The following is a 22,087-nucleotide window of genomic DNA, read 5'->3' as shown; positions in this document are numbered from 1 at the left end:
GGAGAGCCCGGTTTGCCCCTCCCCCAGACAGATCCGTCAGCTGTAGTGTAAAAATGAGATGTGAATGCAGCCTAAGAAAGTGTATCCTGAAATACTGACCAAATAAAAAGACATGTTTGCACAAACCATGGAGGGAAAACCCACATATTTCATGGTGGAGATACATAAGACTTATTTAGTTAGCGGTAGAATTTTACAGACTACTTTCAATTATGATAAAACAATGTGTCCTTCTAACATGTAGCTGAAGTATTTGTTTGATTTAGAATATAACCCAAATGTCCTTTTTGATCTGATTTCCCTGTGTATAATATAAGATAAACCAATTTCCTTACTTGACAATGTAAAATAGAATAAAATTTTAAAAACACTTAAAGGGTTACTCTACTGGAAAACATTTTTTTAAATCAACTGGAGCCAGAAAGTTAAACAAATCTTCTGACATCTCTGTCCATTTTAGGAACTGTCCAGACCAGAAGCAAATCCCCATAGAAAACCTATCCTGCTCTGGACAGTTCCTGACATGGACAGAGGTTTCAACAGAGAGCCCTGTGGTCAGACAGAAAAGAAATTCAAAAAGAAAAGAACTTCCTGTGGATCATATAGCAGCAGATAAGTACTGGAAGGATTAATATATTTTAATAAAAATAATTTACAAATCTGTTTAACTTTATATCACCAGTTATTAAAAAAAAAAAAAAAAGTTTTCCAGTGGAGTACCCCTTTAATAGCGATCATATTCAGTAGATCATGTTGCTGTGATTGTAAACATTAGGTTTGTGGTTTCACATTGAGAACCACTTTTAATGTATCTGTGACTGATTAATGTTGTATTGGATTCATCCATTGTAGAAATATTGACATTAATGCCTGAACAGACCATAAGGCTACAATCAATAATGATTCTTCCATTAATAGTTGAATAGCTCTTGCAGCTACCATGGTTGATGCTCTCCTTATCTTCAAGACCATTTGTGAGGACTGCTTCTTGTATCCTAAATGACGGGTTATGTAAAACTTTTTCAGTTGCAGGGCAATTCAGCTGCCGATTTTTTAAGAGATTCATTGATTTTCCATTGAGGTGTTCTGGTCCTTCACAAATAATTTCCGAAATGTGAGTAATATCTCTGTTGTCTTTGATCCAGTTTAGTAAATGAGAAAAAGAACAGTCACACCACCATTGATTATTATGCAGAATTAGTGATACCAGGTTAAGTATGGGATCAAATATACCTTCGGGGAGCACTCTTAGTCGGTTGTGATGAAGACTAATAACTAATAGCCTGGTCATATTTTTGAAAATATTTCCCTGAATAACTTTTAGACAATTGTTGTCAAGATAAAGGTGTGTGAGGGACTCGAGTCCTTCAAAAGCGTCGTCTTCCAAGCTTTCAATTTCATTATAAGACAAACCTAATGTTTCCAAATTGTTTAACTTTGAAAAAATACCTTTTGGGATGGTCTGCAGTTGATTTTCACCCAGCAGCAGATTAACTAAGTTTTCCAGTCCATCAAAAACCCCAACAGGCAGAGTAGTTATTTGGTTTCCTTCTATAGAAAGCCATTTAAGATTATAAAGTGTTGAAAAAATATTAGAATTGAATTCCTTAAGAGAGTTCTTAACAAGACTGAGCTTTTTCAAAGATGTCATTTTTTCAAAGGTGAACTTAAATATCCTACTTAACTTGTTTCCATCCAGGGATAGCTCAGTAAGGTTGCTTAGATTGTCAAAGCTTCCTGGGGGTATTTGTGTTATGTTGTTGTTGTTTAGTTTCAGAATCCTTAGATTTTGCAATTGGTTAAAAGACTCAACGTATAGTTTCTTAATTTCATTAGAACCAATGTTCAGCTCATGAAGTTTCTTCAGATGACTAAATAATTTGGGGCAGAATTGTAAGATGTTGTTTCCGTGTAAAGCAAGCACTTCTAATTTTGTTGTGTATTTGAAGAGATCACATGGGAGAGTTGTAATTGAATTGTATGTTAGAATGAGGTTTTGAAGTTCGGTTAGTTCATCAAATGTTCCAGGCTCTATCACAGACAATGGATTGGCTGAAACCTCCAAGTTGGTGAGGTGTGAGAGTCCATGAAATGCATTCTGATGGACGGATCCTATATTATTCTTGACAAAGAGTAATTTTTTTAAGCCATTGTAACGTGTGAAGGATGCATTGTTCAAAAGAGATATTGATGTATCCAAAAACATGAGGTCAGTGACGTTGACTGGAATGTCATTTGGAATATTTATCATTTGGTAACTGGAACAGAAAACTTGGACTCCATTAAAACAGTTACACACTGTAGGACAGCTGTGTGCAAGCCATGAGCTGGTAAGAATGAATTCACAGATGATAATGGTTCTTACCAGCATATTCATTACCTGAAAAAATAAACATATACAATGTTTTTTTAACCTATAAGATAGCCATGCATCCAGCAATGCCTAATTCATGCACTTATCTCATTTCCATGAATGCAGGCATAAGTGTGGTGTCATACAAAAGATAAGCTTTGCCTCACCTGGGGTAAACATCATTTTTCTGCTTGTACCTAAGTATGAAGAAAGGCTTATTGACTATCCAAAGCATTCACTGCACATTATTCTGCTAATGAAAGTACAATGAACTGCACCCATATATATTAGTCCATGATTCTTCAAATCATAGGTCTTGCTTCAGGTACCTGTACAAGTAATACATGCATCCATAATGCAGTTTTCTCTGCACTTATAAATACAAAATGCAAAAAAGAAAGTACATTATATAAGTGCAGTAACAAATTTATTTAAGATTTTAAAGTATTATCAGTAAGTATTACTTTATTAAGAGAGTAGTGGATGGATTGAATAGCCCCTAACTGGTAGTGAAGACGTTTATGCATGTATGGGATAGACATTAGGCTATCCTTCATATAAGATAGGGCCAGGGACTATTCATAGTATTCAAAATATTGGGCAGACTAGATGGGCTGAATGGTTATTATCTGCCAACATATGTTTCTATGTTTTTTCTATGTTTCTATGTAAGTAGTTAAAGAAGACCAAAATTAACTCTAGTCCTCTTATCATTTATTTGTTACTGCCATGTGTTTGTGTCTGAATTTCAGACAAAATTTTCCACCCCTTTTCAAATTGAAAGCAGTTCACCATAAGGCTTTTAGTCCATTTTATGGACGTTTTAAGGCCTTATTATATGAAAAGTGTAGGTAAAACATCCTATGTGTTTGTTGTTTCCTGCATTCAAATATTTTAAGTCTGCAATAACTATCGTGTAGCTTTACTACGCTCAAAATTTAGGCGTGAAAGCAATTTACCCAAATATCACACCCCCATAATTCTCAATGGGACTAAAGGAGACTGGAGACCTGCTAGTCACTGTTGATTTTCCATGCGTACTTAAGTTTTTCAAGCATAAAAAGTGATTTGTGTGAAGTCTCCATAAAGAAACATATTTAATACTCTATATAAATTATCTATCTATAGGTTTGAATGTTTTGCTAGTGCTGCACCTTTCTTTTTTCATTGCAGAGTATTCAGCTCTATACCATATCATAAAGCTTATATGGACTATACCAATAAGGCTCAAATAATAAAATAAAAAATATCTTTTATTAGCTTCATTTTAAAATATAGGACAAAATACAAAAAATAAGTTGTGCACTATGGTAAAAATAATAATCACCTCAGCATAAACATTTTTGACAGTCAGGCAAAAGATATGCTATAGCTGTCATGTGGTATAGCAATAAACACTAGGAAGGGAGGGAATAGGATACAGGTGAGTATTCTATCAGCAAATGACCCTGCCTATTCTAACCCTTACCCTCACTAACAATAAGTATGGATAGGGGAAAGGATAAATGTAGGGTCTAAAACAAAATATGGTAATGTTAGATAGACCACCAATTTAACATATTCTCATGCTCCAATGGGGTAAGGAATCCTGGGAAGGTGGGAACAAGGTTAGGCAGGATGACCCTGAATCACGTGCAGCCTATCAGCAGCCAGTCACCTCTGTGATGTCACAACCATATATAATCTGTAGTCATCTTGCAGCCAGTCATTTCAGCCATTTATTGCAGAGAGGGAGAGAGGGACAGACAGCACTGTGTGTTGCACAGAAAAGCATTTTTCCAACAGCGATTCACCTCCCAGTTGTTATGGTCACGGTAGGTGGTGGATCCTCTGGGCCTGTGTGGATGATGACGTGAGCCGTGCCAGGGAGTAGAGTCTAAGGTGACACTGGTTTTCACCAGAGCCCGTGCAAAGCGGGACAGTCTTGTTGCGGCAGGCGGCACCCAGGTCACTACCCCTGGCACAACTCGTCCACAAAGGTAGCTGGGAGGTGGTGTGGCACAGAAGGAGACTGGCAGGATGTGGCAAGATGGCAGGTCAGGGCAAGAACACAAGTGCAGGGTAGGAAGGTAGCAGGGAACAGGTACACAGTAACAGAGACACAGAACTTTCACTATGGCAATAGACTACCAAAGATCCGGCAGGGTACCAAGGGAAGAGCTGATAGTTAAGGACCAGAGTGCAGGTGTAGACACTTGAGTAAATGAGCACTGGCCCTTTTAAGAGTGAGAGCTACGGCGTGCGCCCTAGGAGGCGGTGGCATGCGCACCGGCGCTGCGAGAACAGTGAGGTGAGTGACAGGCTGGGATTCGCATGCGGGTGCGTCCTGTGATGCGAATCCCAGCCCCGCCGGCAGCGGGGACATGACAGAGCGCTCACAGCCAGCGTGTCTGGCCAGAGCGCGGATGTTACACCAGTCACATCAGCGTTTTATTACAGAGAGGGACAGAGAGCAGTGTGTTCCACAGAAAAGCTTTTTTACAGCAGTGATTCACCTCAAGCCCACATCAAGCCTAGAAGCACTGATAGGGAAGGGAGTGAGATTGAGAGTGTGCAATTATGGGTGTAGTACACAGCGACTGTGTGCTGCAGCACTAGTGTGTACTGCTGGTGTTGTACACAAATATTGTTTTAAGCATACTGGCGCGCATTGCCCTCCCCTCATAAGTGCATACCACATATGTACATCTAAGTGCTGTACTATTTTGTTCCTGTTAACGTCTTAAGGGACTAGATACTGTGAAAGGCCAGCAAAAAGTACACACCTGATAGTGTTGTACACAAATGCTGTTTTAAGCGCAGTGGAGCATATTGTACTCCTCTCATATATGCACTCTAGTATATCAGGCAGAGAAGTGCCAGGACGTGCACATAGGAGTGGCAGAGGCCTAAATCCATCAGGCAGAGGTCAAAGCAGACTTGGGGCGAGTGGCAGCAGGAATCGTAGCGATAGGCCTGAGCTCCCGGTATCAGCCAGCGGTCGTTTCTCGACTAGCAACCCATCTGCTGTCATCGATTGGTTAACACGGTCACCCACTTCCTCACAAGTGACATCTAACACCCCCAGTCAATAGTCGATGGGTTCCTCAGACACAACCCTAAGTTGGCATGGCACGGGAGCAGTCCCTGTCCTCTCATTGCCTCTGTCCAATGCTGTACCCTCACCCACAGACTAAAGTGGCAATAACTGGTTAAAGGTGGTGTCAGAGAGGAAAAGTGGAACTACTACTATTTAGCAATACAGGCACATATGATTTATATTAGGGTGGAAATTAAACTAGGTTAACCCTACTAATAATACCATGGGCTACAAATTGCTTGGTGAAGGGAATAACAAATAATAAGATGAGAAAAAGCAACACATAAAAGGTAGTTGATACACGACTGATATATTAACCAGTGCTGAGACCAGAAGCATACAGTGCATGGATAGTGATAAAAAATATTGTCCAGAAGGCCTAGATAAGAAAGATGTAATATGATAGTAATGATAGTAATAATGGATTAAGTTCATTAGTTGAAAAATAATCCAAATAGATAATAAGTTAAGGCAAGACAAAATGGCACATAAAAGCGATGGTGACAAAAATGTTGCTGAATGAAAAGATGCTACTGAACTAAAACAAGAAAAAAGAGCTAAATAAAGGCACAAAATGATAATGTTTCGTTCAAACCAGTTGGTGCTACAATACGTAGCCGGTAAATCCAATTTGTCTCCTTTTGTAGGAGCAGTTGGTCTGTGTCTTTTTGTAAGACTTCAATCACTTGGAAGGTAATTTATAGAGGATTATCTGGGTGATGACTTTGCATGTGAGTGGGGATGGGTTTTTCAAGTTTATGCTTGATATCACCCACATGTTCTAAAACACGTCACCTTAGCTCTCTCTTGGTCTTGCCCACGTAGCTTAAAGGACAAGGGCAAGATGCCAGGTAAACCACCATGTTGGTTTTGCAATTAGCATAATTAAGGAATTTGTAAATGTTGTCTCTTTCTGACACTTAACAACCTAAAAAAGTCCTATATACTGTGGTCTAAATAAAATTGGGGAAAACCCAAAACAACCACTAAAAAACCTATAAATACGCCACTACAGCGTATAGGGTAAACCCACCAAAAGTAAAAGATGTATATGATAAAATGAATAAGAAATATATTAATCTGATAAATCAATAGCCATCAAGTTTGATAAATATGATTTTATTTTAAAAAAAATGCATATGTCATACACAAGCAAAAAAGATTGGTAATAATATATAGCTATATAACATACATAAAAATAGTAATCATTAGCGCAATTTGATAATGTGTATAATTATTTAAAAAAATATATATTCTATATATATATATATATATATATATATGTAAATAAATGAACTTAAAAAATGCAAAGGATAGCAGGGACGGGAGAAGGATGTAAAAAAGGATGTAAAAAAGAAAAGCGTAAATGTCGGGGTCAACTGATCACCAATGGATCATAAAAGCACCTTTTGCTAAAAAATACGTGCAATGTGACACTCTGTTTAAAGCATAAAAAGTGTATTTAACCTTAGAAATAAGTATGCATAAAGTGCAATGTGCAACACAGAAATATACGTGTATACAATAGATGTAAAAAAGCAAAAAAGCAGTGCAAGAGAACAAAAAATAAGGTGCTAAAAGTAAAGGTGTCAGAATGTAAATACTTGACCCCACATGTAAAAAGAAGATAGGTTCCACGTCCCTGCAATCACCTCCAACGCGTTTCACCGTGACCGGCTTTGTCAAGGAGTCTTTCTGACACTTGGAAATCTTTAGATACCTTAATACAGTGGGGATCAAAAGTTTGGGCACCCCAGGTAAAAATTTGTATTAATGTGCATAAAGAAGCCAAGGAAAGATGGAAAAATCTCCAAAAGGCATCAAATTGCAGATTAGACAGTCTTATAATATGTCAACAAATGAAATGGCAGTCATCAGGAACAGTGGAAGTTAAAGCAAGATCTAGCAGACCAAGAAAAATATCAGATAAAACAGCTCGCAGGATTGTGAGAAAAACAATTCAAAATCCATGTTTGACTGCACAATCCCTCCAGAAAGATCTGGCAGACACTGGAGTTGTGGTACACTATTCCACTATAAGGAGATACTTGTAAAAATATGGTCTTCATGGAAGAGTCATCAGAAGAAAACCTCTTCTACGTCTTTCCACAAAAATCAGCGTTTGAACTTTGCAAATGAACATATAGACAAGCCTGATGCATTTTGGAAACAAGTTCTGTGGACCGATAAGGTTATAATTGAACTTTTTGGCTGGAATGACCAAAGGTACGTTTGGAGAAAAAGGGGAACAGAAAGTTAATGAAAAGAACCTCTGTCCAACTGTAAAGCATGGGGGTGGATCAATCATGCTTTGGGGTTGTATTGCAGCCAGTGGCACAGGGAACATCTCACGAGTAGAAAGAAAAATGGATTCAATAAAATTTCAGCAAATTTTGGATGCTAACTTGATGCCATCTGAGAAAAAGCTGAAGTTAAAGAAAGGATGGCTTCTACAAATGGACAATGATCCTAAACACACCTCGAAATCCACGGGGGATTACATCAAGAGGCATAAACTGAAGGTTTCACCATGGCCTTCACAATCTCCTGACCTAAACATAATTGAAAATTTATGGATAGACCTTAAAAGAGCAGTGCGTGACAGACAGCCCAGAAATCTCAAAGAACTGGTAGACTTTTGTAAGGAAGAATGGGCAAAGATACCTCAAACAAGAATTGAAAGACTCTTGGCTGGCTACAAAAAGCGTTTACAAGCTGTGATACTTGCCAAAGGGGGCAATACAAGGTATTAACTCTGCAGGGTGGCCAAACTTTTGCAGATGCCATTTTTTTGTTTTCTGTTATTTTTAAAGTGTAAATGATGGAAATAAAATCTAACTTTTGTTGACATATTATAAGAATGTCTAATCTGTAATTTGATGCCTTTTGGAGATATTTCCATCTTTCCTTGGCTTCTTTATGCACATTAATACAAAGTTTTACATGGGGTGCCCAAACTTTTGATCCCCACTGTATATTGACAAGCTTTACAAGCTCCACATCTATATGTTCCGGTGATCTTAAGATCTAGCCACGTACTAGTTGGTGTAGGGGGTACAGAATGGCTGTGTACCAAGTAATCACTTAAGTTCTTCCCTCTTTTGTATGTAATTATAGATCTTTCCTCCACTAGTGAGTCCAGTGTTGGATCAGTTGGTAAGATTGACCAATGCTTCGAGATGATACTGCGAACATCTTCTGATGCAGCATCATAGGTTGCGATAATCCAAGTAGGAGTTAATTGTTGTTCTTTCTCCTTAGGTTTAGGTTGTAGGAGAGCTGTCCTGTTAAGAGGTACCACATGTTGATAAGCTTGTTTTAAAACTTTGTCTGGGTAACCCCTTGATTTAAACCTTTTACGTAGGACTTTTCCTTCATGGTGGAATGTTGTATCTGACGAATAGTTTCATCACAAACATAAATATTGTCCTTTAGGGATTCCTTTCCTCAAGGGGTATGGGTGGTGTCTTTCCCAGGATAACAAATTATTTCCATCTGTCGGTTTCCTATATATTTGTGTGTCTATACCTCCTGAGAAATATATCTGTTAGAGGACATCCAGAAACACCAATGAAATGCGGTGCATTTCATAAGTGAAAGTAAGGCCAATATCGTTCTTATTTAAGGCCACCATCAATTTCTTAACTTCACATTCGGGTCCTGACCAGATGACTGCAACGTAATCTATATAGCGGCCCCAATATTGGATAAACTGGTGAAAATGTGAATATGATTCCCCGAAAATGATCAACTCCTCCCACCAGCCGAGGAGCAAATTGGCATAAATGGGCGCTACAGGACTTCCCATGGCAGTTCCCCTGAGCTGGTGGTAGGTGCGGGAGTTGAAGGTAAAGTAATTGTGGATGAGGATGAAATGTAAAAGTGACAATATGAATGTATACCTCTACTCCGAAGGTAGTGGGCTACTGCAGTCATCCCAACCTCATGGGGAATGGAGCTGTAAAGTGCCTCCATGTCTATTGAACCTAACCAGCATTCCTGGTCAAGTTTGAGATCTTCTATTTTCACTAATAGATCCATTGTATCTCTCAGATACAAGGTAAACTAAGTACAAAAGGGCGAAGTATTTGATCTCAATATATTCCTGCATTTTGGGTTAAATTGCCAACACCAGACACAATTGGCCTAAACTTCAAAGGGGTGAGGCCATTATATGGCATGGCGGGATAAAGAAAAGAGTACTATTTTTTGTCTATCAGACAATCTTTTAAAGCCTGTTGCAGAAGCGTATTTAGTTCTTTTTGAAAGGTAGTGGTAGGGTCCCTCTCCAGAACACGGTAAGTTGTTTTTTCCCCAAGAATGTTTAGGCACATCTTTACATAGTCAGTGTGATTAAGAAGCACTAAAGTGCCCCCCTTATCGGAGGGCTTTATGACAGTACTTCTATCTGATTCCAAATTCTTCAGAGCCTGGCGTTCACGATATGTCAGGTTATAAGTAGAGACTGTAAAGTTAGAGAGTAAAGACTCAATCTCATGACAGGCAATGTCAACAAATGTGTCTATACAGTCCCTGTCCCCAGCTGGAAGGTCCCGTACAAATTGTTTATGCTTTCTTTCCTTTAATAGATATTTAACATTTTCAACATTATTCTGTAATTCTGTCTCCTTTTTCACAAAATCAGGTTCTTGTTTTAGGCTAATTGCGGTATTAATACACTCCTGTAATTTTTTTGTGTTGACCTCCAGAGTATTTTTTTCCTCATCCAGGAGGCGTTGCATGAAGCGTAATGAGCTGGATGCTGCTTCTTTCTCCCACTTTAACATCAGAGAGGGGGTGCGAGGTCTGGTTGCCGGTACTATGCCAATCCACAGTCCTTTGGGGAGTATCTTATTGGCCAGGTAGTTTTCCAAGGATTTAACTTCCCACCATGATTTTACTTGCTCTTTATACTGTACCTTAGGTTAAAGGGGTATTCCGGGATTTTTTTTTTTTTTTGACTATGCTACAGGGGCTGTAAAGTTAGTGTAGTTCATAATATAGTGTATTTACCTGTGTGTGATGGTTTTCTCACAATTCTTATGTGATTTTCACCCCAGTATTTATTTTTAACAGCATACAAAATGACTGCTGTCTCTGAATTTTTCCCAGCTTGCAATGCTGTCGAGACCTGACTCACTAGTCAGCTGATGACAGGGAGCCTGTCTGCTTCAATGGGTGGAGGGATCAATCTGCAACTAATGCAACAGCTGTAGGCATCCTGATTGAAGACCACAGGTCTGCAGCTCATTTATGTTTCAATGGGTGGGGTAGCTGATGTGTTGGAAGGAGGAAAATGGTATCATGGGATTTGTAGGCAAACAAGAAAACTGAAAACAGGAAATTCAAGTTCACAGAAAGCTAGCCACAGTGTTATGGTAATCTCACAGCATAGCCATTTAGACCAAGACAAGCGCAGATCCTTCCTAAGCATGTCCATTACTGTCTACCAGGTATGTACTAAAATCACCTTATGCTGGATAACCCCTTTAAGTTCCCTGAATGTAGAATTGAGGGAAGGTATTGTCCAATTTGTCTGAATGAATTCTTTGTCTGAGAAGACGTCTTTTGCCTCGTCGAGCCAGGTAGTAGTATCTAACGTGCCATGGGCAGTCCTGTGGCGCCCACTTGTGCCAACTTGCTCCTGGGCTAGTGGGAGGAGTTGATCATTTTCGGAGAATCATATTCACATTTTCACCAGTTTATCCAATATTGGGGCCGCTATATAGATGACGTTGCCGTCATCTGGTCAGGTGCCAAATGTAAATTTGAGAAATTGATGGTGGCTTTAAACAAGAACGATCTTGGCCTTACTTTTACTTATGAAATGCACCGTGATTCATTGGTGTTTCTGGATGTCCTCTTACAGAAAAAGGACTTGGGAGGTATAGACACACAAATATATAGGAAATTGACAGCTGGAAATAATTTGTTATCCTGGGAAAGTCACCACCCATATTTACGTTTGCGACAAAACTGTTCGTCAGATACAACATTCCACTATGAAGCAAAAGTCCTAAGTAATCGGTTTAAAACAAGAGGTTACCCAGACAAAGTGTTAAAACAAGCTTATCAACATGTGGTACCTAGAGATGAGCGAACTTTTCAAAAATTCGAATCGGCCGATTCCCCGAATTTTCCCCAAAAATGTGTTTCGATCCGAATTTATTTGCAGCAAAACTATATTAAAAATGGCTATTTCTGGCCTACAGAGAGCCTCAATAGGGGTATAGAACACTTTGATGTGTTCTAACATGCATATGGAGTATGCTGGGTTAGTGAAATAATACTGTTATTCAGAATAACATGCAGATTACCGGCATCGCTTTTAGAATCACTGCCGCAGAGTGGGACAATGACAGAGCCTGGAGGTGGCATCAGTATGAGGAGACCATATAGTGGTTGAATGAAACAGCGTGGAGGTTTTGACGGCATGAGGAGACCATATAGTGGCTGAATGACACAGCGTAAAGGTTTTGACAGCATGAGGAGACCATATAGTGGCTGAATGACACAGCGTGGATGTGTTGGCAGCATGAGGAGACCATATAGTGGCTAAATGACACAGCGTGGAGGTTTTGGCAGCATGAGGAGACCATACAGTGGCTGAATGACACAGCGTGGAGGTGTTGGCAGCATGAGGAGACAATATAGTGGCTGAATGACACAGCTTGGATGAGGCTGAAGCATAAGGAGACCATATAGTGGCTGAATGACACAACGTGGAGGTGGTGGCAGCATGAGGAGATCATATAGTGGCTGAATGACACAGCGTGGAGGCGTTGGCAGCATGAGGAGACCATATAGTGGCTGAATGACACATCCTGGAGGTATTGGCAGCATGAAGAGACCATATAGTGGCTAAATGACACAGCCTGGAGTTGGCTGAAGCATGAGGAGACTCCAGGGCTTCACAATCCCCCCCCCCCCCCCCCCCCCCCCCCCAAAAAAAAAAAAAAAAACACAAGAATGTTGTGTTGATATTTTAAATGAAGATTTTGGATAGCTAGTGCTACCTACCATAACAACATTTTTATTCCCAGACCCAGGCCCAGCAACGGTATCAGTAAACCATATATTGCCTGAATGACACAGCCTGGAGTTGACTGAAGCATGAGGAGACCATTGAAATCAATATTTTTTTTAATTTAAATTTAAGAATTTGAAATTTAATTTAATGACTCTGAAATTGCACTTTTAACTCCTAAGTTTTAGTTTCCCGGACCCTGGCGTGGGGGTACAAAGGGCCAAATCTAGCAAGCCCCCACAGGGCTCATGTGGTCGTGAGATGTAGGCGCAATGTCTCCATTGCCCTGACCAGCCCTTGTTTCCAACACTTTTGCCAAGGCAAACCATGCGAAGAACAGTGTGACACCGCCATGCCCTGTACACATGGTATGCTGAAGGGCCACTGAGAGTCTGAGACTTGTCCGGGCAGAGGAGGCTGAGGACATGGTGGAGGATGAGGAGGTGGATTTGAACATGGTCACAGGACCAACAGGCTGACAGAGTGGAGCAGGAAGCAGCATGAGTACACAAGAGGGGTTCACAACCCCTAAAAGTAAAAGGTGAATGTTGAAATGTCTATTGAAGATGCATGTTAGGTAGTGCTACCATCCAAAAATGTAAGGCCCAAGCCCAGAAGCATCAGTAAGCCAAGTAATTCCTGAAACACACAGTCAGGAAAAGGCATCAGCAGAACACAAGAGGATTTCCTAACCCCTATGCTTGAAAGATCAATGTTGAAATCTCAATTAAGCATGTATGTAAGCTAGTGCAAAACATCCAGTAAGCATCAGTAAGCCAAGTAGTTCCTGAAAGACACAGGAGCAGTCAGGAGCAGGCATCCGAAGTACCTAAGAGGGTTTCATAACCCCTTACATTGAAATATCAATGTTGAAATTTCTATCAAGCATGTATTTAGCTAGTGCTAAACATCCAAAAATTTAAGGCCCAAGCCCAGAAGCATTATTAAGCCAAGTAGTGCCAACACACAGTCAGGAGCAGGCATCAGCAGTACCCAAGAGGCTTTCAGAATCCCGTACATTGCACGATCAATTTTGAAATTTCAATTAAGCATGTATGTAGCTAGTGCAAACATCCAAAAATCAAAGGCCCAAGGCCAGAAGCATCAGTGAGGCAAGTAGTTCCTGAAAGACACAGGATCGGTCAGGAGCAGGCATTCACAGTACCCAAGGGGGTTTCATAACCCTAATTGATAACCCAAGAGGGTTTCATAACCATAATTGTGAAGTGTTGGTGTAGCAGCATGGTCAATCTACTCTGAGGCATCTGGCATTGGTGGGTGGAAATCCTGGCTGATCCATGCCTGATTCATCTTCACAAAGGTCAGTCTCTCCACATTTTTCGTGGACAGACGAGTTCACCTTGGGGTGACTATGGCCCCAGCCGCACTAAACACCCGCTCTGATGGCACACTACTGGCCTGGCAGGACAACTTTTCCAGGGCAAACTCTGCTAGTTGCTGCCATAAATCAAGTTTGGCTGCCCAGAAGTCCAGCAGATCTTCAAGGTTTGTTGGCATGGCCATGTCAAGGTATGCCACCACCTGCTGGTTCAGGTCCTGCTCCATATTTACCTGCTGATGAGTTGCTTCACTATGCGGGTGAAGAAAGGTACTCATCACCGACTGTAGATTTAGGCTGTTGATAATGGAGCTGCTACTGCTCCTGCCACCCCTCCCCAGCAGCCATGGCAGTGGAAGGTGAGCGCAGAGGGCCCCCCGAGTCAGACCTGCGAGTGGATGGACCATGTCGCCGATAGGCATCGGCCAACTGACTACGTAGGATCTCTCTGTAGTAGTTCAGTTTGTCCTCCCTCTCAGTGGGTGTAAAAAAGGCCCCCATTCTGTGACGGTAGCGAGGGTCCAATAAGGTGGAGAGCCAGAAGTCATCCTGCTGATGAATTTTGACAATTCGGGGGTCACTACGCAAGCAACTGAGCATGCATCGTTCCATTTGCACCAGTGACTCGGAGGAACTCCCTGCCTCCATCTCCACTGCATACTGCCACGGTGTGTCTGGGTCCTCTGTCTCGCCTTCCTCATAATAACCCTCAAGCTCCTCTAGCTGATCATGCTCCTCCTCTCCTGTCCAATGACTAGAAACACCGCCCATCTCATCCAACCTAAACTGTGCTCCACTGTGCTCCTCATCCTCCTCTTCCAGTTCAGCCCCCACAGGGCTCATGTAGCCGTGAGATGTAGGCGCAATGTCTCCATTGCCGTGACCAGCCATCGTTTCAATCATTTGTTGTAGGCAATGTAGGAGTGGAATTACGTCATTCATCCCGTAATCCAGGTGACTTACAAATAATGTGGCTTCCTCAAAGGGCCTCAGCCTAAAAACTCAGTATTTTTTTAGAACATCAGCTGGTGAGTAATTTTGCTTGGATTTTCACAGTATGTAGGCCCTTGACAGATTAACAGGTACAAAATGATAAACTTATTAGATGTACGTATGTGGTATGCACGTATGAGGACAAAAAATGCGCAACAATATGCAAAAAAAAAATCTGTATTTTTGTAAAACAACAGCCGGTAAGTACTGTTGCTTGGACTTTCACAGTATGTAGGCCTATTACAGATTGACAGGTACAAAATGGTACACTAATTAGATGTACGTATGCACTGATGAGGGCAGAAAAATGTGCAACAATACGCCAAAAACTCTGTCTTTTTGTAAAACACCAGCCAGTGAGTACTGTTGCTTGGACTTTCACAGTATGTAGGCCCTTGACAGATTAACAGGTACAAAATGGTAGACTTATTAGATGTATGTATGTTGTATGCACGTATGAGGGCAAACAAATGAACAACAATACGCAAAATAAACTCTGTATGTAAAACAACAGCCGGTGAGTACTGTTGCTTGGACTTTCACAGTATGTAGGCCTTTCACAGACTAATAGGTACAAAATGGTACACTAATTAGATGTACGTATGCGGTATGCACTGATGAGGGCAGAAAAATGCGCAACAATACGCCAAAAAAATATGTATTTTTGTAAAACAACAGCCGGTGAGTACTGTTGCATGGACTTTCACAGTATGTAGACCTTTCACAGATTAACAGGTACAAAATGGTACACTAATTAGATGTACGTATGCTGTATGCACTTATGAGGGCAGAAAAATGCGCAACAATACGCAAAAAAACTCAGTATTTTAGTAAAACACCAGCCGTTGAGTACTGTTGCTTGGACTTTCACAGTATGTAGGCCCTTGACAGATTAACAGGTACAAAATGGTACACTTATTAGATGTACGTATGTGGTATGCACTTATGAGGGCAAACAAATGCCCAACAATACGCCAAAAACTCTGTCTTTTTGTAAAACACCAGCCGGTGAGTACTGTTGCTTGGACTTTCACAGTATGTAGGCCCTTGACAGATTAACAGGTACAAAATGATACACTCATTAGATGTACGTATGTTGTATGCACGTATGAGGGCAAAAAAATGCGCAACAATACGCAAAAAAAACCTCTGTATTCTTCTAAAACAACAGCCGGTAAGTACTGTTGCTTGGACTTTCACAGTATGTAGGCCTTTCACAGACTAATAGGTACAAAATGGTACACTAATTAGATGTACGTATGCGGTGTGCACTGATGAGGGCAGAAAAATGCGCAACAATACGCAAATTTTTTTTTATTTTTGTAAAACACCAGCCGGTGAGTACTGTTGCTTGGACTTTCACAGTATGTAGGCCTTTCACAGATTAACAGGTACAAAATGGTACACTAATTAGATGTATGTATGCGGTATGCACTGATGAGGGCAAAAAAATGTGCAACAATACCACAAAAAACTCTGTATCTTTGTAAAACACCAGCCGGTGAGTACTGTAGCTTGGACTCTCACAGTATGTATGCCCTTGACAGATTAACAGGTACAAAATGGTACACTTATTAGATGTACGCATGTGGTATGCACATATGAGGGCAAAAAAATGTGCAACAATACACAAAAAAAACTAAGTACTTTTGTAAAACAACAGCCGGTGAGTACTGTTGCTTGGACTTTCACAGTATGTAGGCCTTTCACAGATTAACAGGTACAAAATGGTACACTAATTAGATGTACATATGCGGTATGCACTGATGAGGGCAGAAAAATGCGCAACAATACGTAAAAAAAACTCTGTATTTTTGTAAAAAAAAGCAGCCGGTGAGTACTGTTGCTTGTACTTTCACAGTATGAAGGCCCTTGACAGATTAACAAGTACAAAATTGTACACTTATTAGATGTACGTATGTGGAATGCACGTATGAGGGCAAAAAAATGCGCAACAATATGCCAAAAAAACTCTGTATTTTTGTAAAAGACCAGCTGGTGATTACTTTTGCCAGGACTTCCCCTGTATCTAGACTTGTTACAGATACAAAATAGTAGGCTGCTTTGATGTAGGTATGTGCTATGCACTTATGAGGGCAGACAAATGGACTACAGTCCGCTGAAAAAATTTATTTTTGCACAGCAGCAGGACACAACAGTGCAGCACCACAAAAAAAAGGGGGGATTAAACCCTAAATTGCACTCTGTCACAGAGTGTTATTAAGAATGGTGTGAACTTATTTTTATACCGTCTACACACAATTATAAGCAGCAGATGATTTCTTGTGGAAAAAATGCACAGAATTGCGCTGAAAAATCTTTCCTGCCTCCTGTGATAAGGGGGTTCATAAAGTTCAGGCAGCTTGTTGATATGTATGAGGCAACAAAATTCTATCTGCCCCTCTCTGAGGAAATGCTCAATAAAGTGAATAGGGGGTTTATGCCATAAAAATCCTTCTCAGTCAGAACAAGCAAAGCACTGCACTTCTCTCTGTCCACAATGCTGATGTGATTAGCAGTTGGCAGTGGAACGCTGTGGTATAAGCAATTCAGCGTGTCTGTGTAACACACATAGACAAACAGTCCATCCTATCTCTGCAGTGTATATGGCATGAAATGAGAAGAAGCAAGATGGTTGACGATTATATAGGGCTGTGACATCACAGGGGTCAATGAATGCTGATAATCTGCATCTCGCATGTGATTCAGGGTCATCCTGCCTACCTCACTTCCCGCCGTACTTTCCCGCCCTCCCATGACACGTGGATCTGCCATTTTAGGTCTCCTTTAGCCTGGAACGCTGTTAAATGGAGTTTAATGAAGAGATTTGCGGCAATATTCGCATTCGTTGCAAATCAAATATTTCATGAAATTCGTAACTAATTCGGGTTCGTCAGCTTCGGTTCACCCATCTCTAGCGGTAACTCTTAACAGGAAAGCTCTCCTACAACCTAAACCTAAGGAGACAGAACATCTAACTCCTACTTGGATTATCGCAACCTATGATGCCACATCAGAAGATGTTCGCGGTATCATCTCGAACCATTGGTCAATCTTACAAACTGAACCAACTGTGGGCTCACTAGTGGAGGAAAGATCTATAATTACAAACAAAAGAGGGAAGAACGTAAGTGATTACTTGGTACACAGCCATTTCGTACCTCCTACAACATCTTGCACGTGGCTAGATCATAAGATCACCGGAACATATAGATGCGGAGCTTGTAAAGCTCTTCAATATATTAAGGTATCTAAAGATTTCCAAGGGTCAGACAGAGACGAGATTTACAAATGTCTTAATTATGCTACTTGCAAAACCAACATGGTGGTTTACCTGGCATCTTGCCCTTGTCCTTCATACTACATGGGCAAGACCAAGAGAGAGCTAAGGTGACGTGTTTTAGAACATGTGGGTGATATCAAGCATAAACGTGAAAAACCCATCCCCACTAACATGCATAGTCATCACCCAGATAGTCCTCTATAAATTACCTTCCAAGTGATTGAATTCTTACAAAAAGACATCAGAGGTGGAGATACAGACCAATTGCTCCTACAAAAGGAGACCAAATGTATTAACCTGCTACTCACTGTAGCACCAACTGGTTTGAAAAAAACATTATCATTTGGTGCCTTTATTTAGTTCTATTTTTCAGTTTTAGTTCAGTAGCATCTTTTCATTCATCAACGTTTTTGTCACCATCGCTTTTATGTGCCATTTTGTCTTGCCTTAACTTATTATCCATTTGGATTATTTTTCATCTAATGGGCTTAATCCATTCTTACTATCATTATTACTATCATATTACATCTTTCTTATCTAGGCCTTCTGGCCAATATTTTTTATCACTATCTATGCACTGTATGCTTCTGGTCTCAGCCCCGGTTAATATATCAGTCGTGAATCAACTACCTTTTATGTGGTGCTTTTTCTCATATTATTATTAGTTGTTCACTTCACCAAGCAATTAGTAGCCCATGGTATTATTGGTAATCTATCTAACATTACCATATATTGTTGGTAAGGGTCATTTGTTGATAGAATACTCATCTGCATCCTATTCCCTCCCTTCCTAGTGTTTATTGCTATACCACACAACAGCTATAGCATATCTTTTGCCTGACTGTCATAAATGTTTATGCTGAGGTGATTATTGTATTTACCATAGTGTCCATATAAGCTTTATGTACTAGTATTTCTCAAAGGGCAATATTATCTGAGTCACTAGGGGGTGACTGGTTATCAACTCTTTCCTCTTTAGAAGTGCTATGCCATATCAGCCACGCAATATCAACCATCCAATACCAACATGTCCTAAAGGATCATAAAAAAATCTATTCAAGCAATAGTTCATGCTGCATGAACCTCAGTACATTCATAGTTATCTGCAAAGTAACACAAAATACAGATAGTAAAATCTATTTCTCAAATTATAATAAGGAAACACTGATTCATGAAAGAAAATGGAAAAGGTCATACCATTGTGGTGCTTTTCGTATTATCCAAATGATTTGCTGATCACTCAGGCAATGAGTAAGCTTAAAGACTAAAACTTGTTAAAAACATCTATGACAGGATCTGAACAAGCAGTTTTATACCGGGTGAAGTGATAACTTTAGAAATTCTGTTTCCGTATTCTGTGTACAAAACAACCACTGAACTTGGAATCCAAATAGACTAAGCAGAGGCATTCTCCACGAGCTTTATCTTTGTATTACCCTACTGTTTTGCAGTAAGATTCCACAAACCAGAAACTGATGAGTTGCCTTTTCCAATCTTATCCTCCAATTCCCGTACACTTAATGAAACTCCCAGTTCTCACAGGAAAAACAGTTTTGTTTTCAAATTAAGTTAAATATTTATAAATCAGGGGGGGAAAAATTTAGTAATTCAGATACCATACTATTATGGGGTGCCCAGATCATGTAAATGATTTATGTATATGCCACTGTCAGGCCCAAGGCCTGATTATGGAATCATACATGTTTATTATAATTGTATTTGTGTATAATGTATAATCTAAGTCATGGGTGAGGGTTCATTCAGACTGTGTATTTGTTTTTGTGTATTCCAGTTTTATTGGTTTGATTAGATTTATTAGATTTATTTCTGCCTGTCTGTGTTAGTTATACCTCCTTTGAAGTCAGGCACTTTGGCCATCATAAAACAAACTAAGATAAGGGACCATCTTGTGGGGTCAGATAAATCCCCTTTTCCCTCTTAAAAAGCCACTATAAAACTGAGATGCTGGACAAACCTTTGTTCAAGCCTGTGGCAAAAGCTGACAAGACATCCTAAGATGCAGCTGGACTCTCATTCACAAGGACTGCTATACCATTATGCTGTAAGGACTTTCTTTTTGTTTTCTGAATTTGTCTTGCTGAACTCTTTTATATATTTTTGTACCCCTATGTCATTTGTTTATTTTTGAAACACGTTTATCAAAGGGTTCATTTGGTGACTTGCTGGAACTAGTAGTGAATACCCAGAGGTCTGGTGGCTTTAACCCCTGCACAATCGACACTCTCTAGTGTCTTGGCTGGACCGATAGGGTGTGATCGAGACAGCCACATATGCTAGGAAAAGCTCCCCATGTACAACATTGATCTGTGGATGTGAAATAGCACACTACATATGCAAAAAAAACATACCTTTTATTTTACTGTATAAAGAACTAACCTTGTCTACTATGCTACTTCATACTTGGCATACTGTCTCGACAAAAGGCCAAAAGAATACTATGATATGCTTATGTGTACACATGGAGCATAGTGTATAATCGCGGGGGATCCCAGATGTTGGATCTCCAAAACAGGGCCTGTCTCTTACTTTGAAGTGCTCTGGTCCCAACTCTCTGAGAACTGGTCTCGGGAGTGACGGCTTGCTCTGTCAATCACTGGATGATAGGCAGAGCGGGCAATCACTTTTAAGACCAGTTCGCTACTACCATAACCATAAATAATGAAACTGTAAAGTCACATGAAAGGGTTATTTCACAGAGTAAAGAGATAGTAAAGACTGAAAATTACAGAGCAATCAATGGGGCTCTTCATGACCTAGGTCTCGGGTGCCATTACATCCCCTACACCTCCTGTTCTTATGTCCCTGATGATAGAGATATCAACTCTGCATGTACATCTCGCAATATTTTATGGGGCAAACAGGCATCAGGTTTTACTTAAAGAACATAACTAAACTGAAATGAATTTAGCTATTCTAAATTGTACAATAATAAATCTAGGATACTCTGTGTAGTAGACAACATCTTAATTTTTGATATTATATCTATTTCAATAAAATAATATTGTTATGTACCATACAAGTAAATAAGGAGAGGAATATAGTATAAAATACAAAATATTTGCTTCTCAAATTAAAGCCAGATATTTATTATAGTAAAAATATATAGTAAAATTCCCTTGGGTTTGTCACAGGGCCATTGTGACCACCCTTCGGCTACATACAATAAAATAATAAAAATAGTATTTAGTTTTACTGAATGAGGTACTGAATGAGCTGCTGAAGAAAAGAACTACGGAGGTCTTGAAACACGTCCAGCCTATACCTGAATACATCTATAATCATATACTGCTGCTTTGGTATTGGCTATATTGATTGTCAGTGCCCTGTCAATCAAACCACTTCATACGTGGATACACGAGGATATCGCAACTACTCATTCCCGCTTAATCACCTGTGTCCGCTTCACAAGAAGTTTTCATCAGTACAGCCGCCGGCAGAACGATTTCTGCACGAATCTCCGGCCGGAACAGCGACCTGTTGGCTCATCACAGCACAATCCTGTGTGAGTTGTGCAGACAACTCTAGGACCAGCGGTAAGCGGAGCCTCACTGACCTGCTATCTCCGGGGCTGTGAACACTACTGGGATAGGTGAGAGGTGAAGCGCATCATTTGACTTTCATTATCTTGCATACGTCATGAGCGGGCTCCCGCGATAGAACTATCAATGGCCAGGGACCGCAGCTAATACCGGACATCACCGATCAAAGTTGATCGCCGTGTCTAAAGTGAAAGTAAACTGTGTCGGTTAACTCAGTGGAGCTGTTTGGGACCGCCGTGATGAAATCGCGGTGTCCCGAACAGCTTGCTGAACAGCTGGAGGATCCCTACCTGCCTCCTCGCTGTCCAATCGCCGAATGACTGCTCCGTGCCTGAGATCCAGGCAGGAGCAGTCGAGTGGCGATAACACTGATCTATGCCCGGTTATTGCCGGGCACTGATCAGGGTAGAAGATCAGTGTGTGCAGTGCTATAGCCCCTATGGGAGCTATAAC

The 22,087-nt window shown here is 40.4% G+C and overlaps 1 protein-coding gene across 1 annotated transcript in view; it reads right to left on the bottom strand.

The window, feature by feature from the left end:
• Positions 1–748: 748 nt before the first annotated feature.
• The window catches only part of LOC130360996 (uncharacterized), a 51,370-nt gene continuing 30,031 nt past the window's right edge, over positions 749–22,087 (bottom strand). Inside the window, 2 exon segments of the mRNA XM_056563552.1 lie at positions 749–2,380; positions 19,272–19,306. Of these exon segments, the coding sequence (XP_056419527.1) occupies positions 749–2,380; positions 19,272–19,306 (1,667 nt within the window).

This window comes from Hyla sarda, chromosome 3, assembly GCF_029499605.1.
Source record: "Hyla sarda isolate aHylSar1 chromosome 3, aHylSar1.hap1, whole genome shotgun sequence".
NCBI classification, from domain to species: domain Eukaryota; kingdom Metazoa; phylum Chordata; class Amphibia; order Anura; family Hylidae; genus Hyla; species Hyla sarda.
Note: the sequence above shows the minus strand (reverse complement) of the source record. Positions and strands in the feature narration are given on the sequence as shown.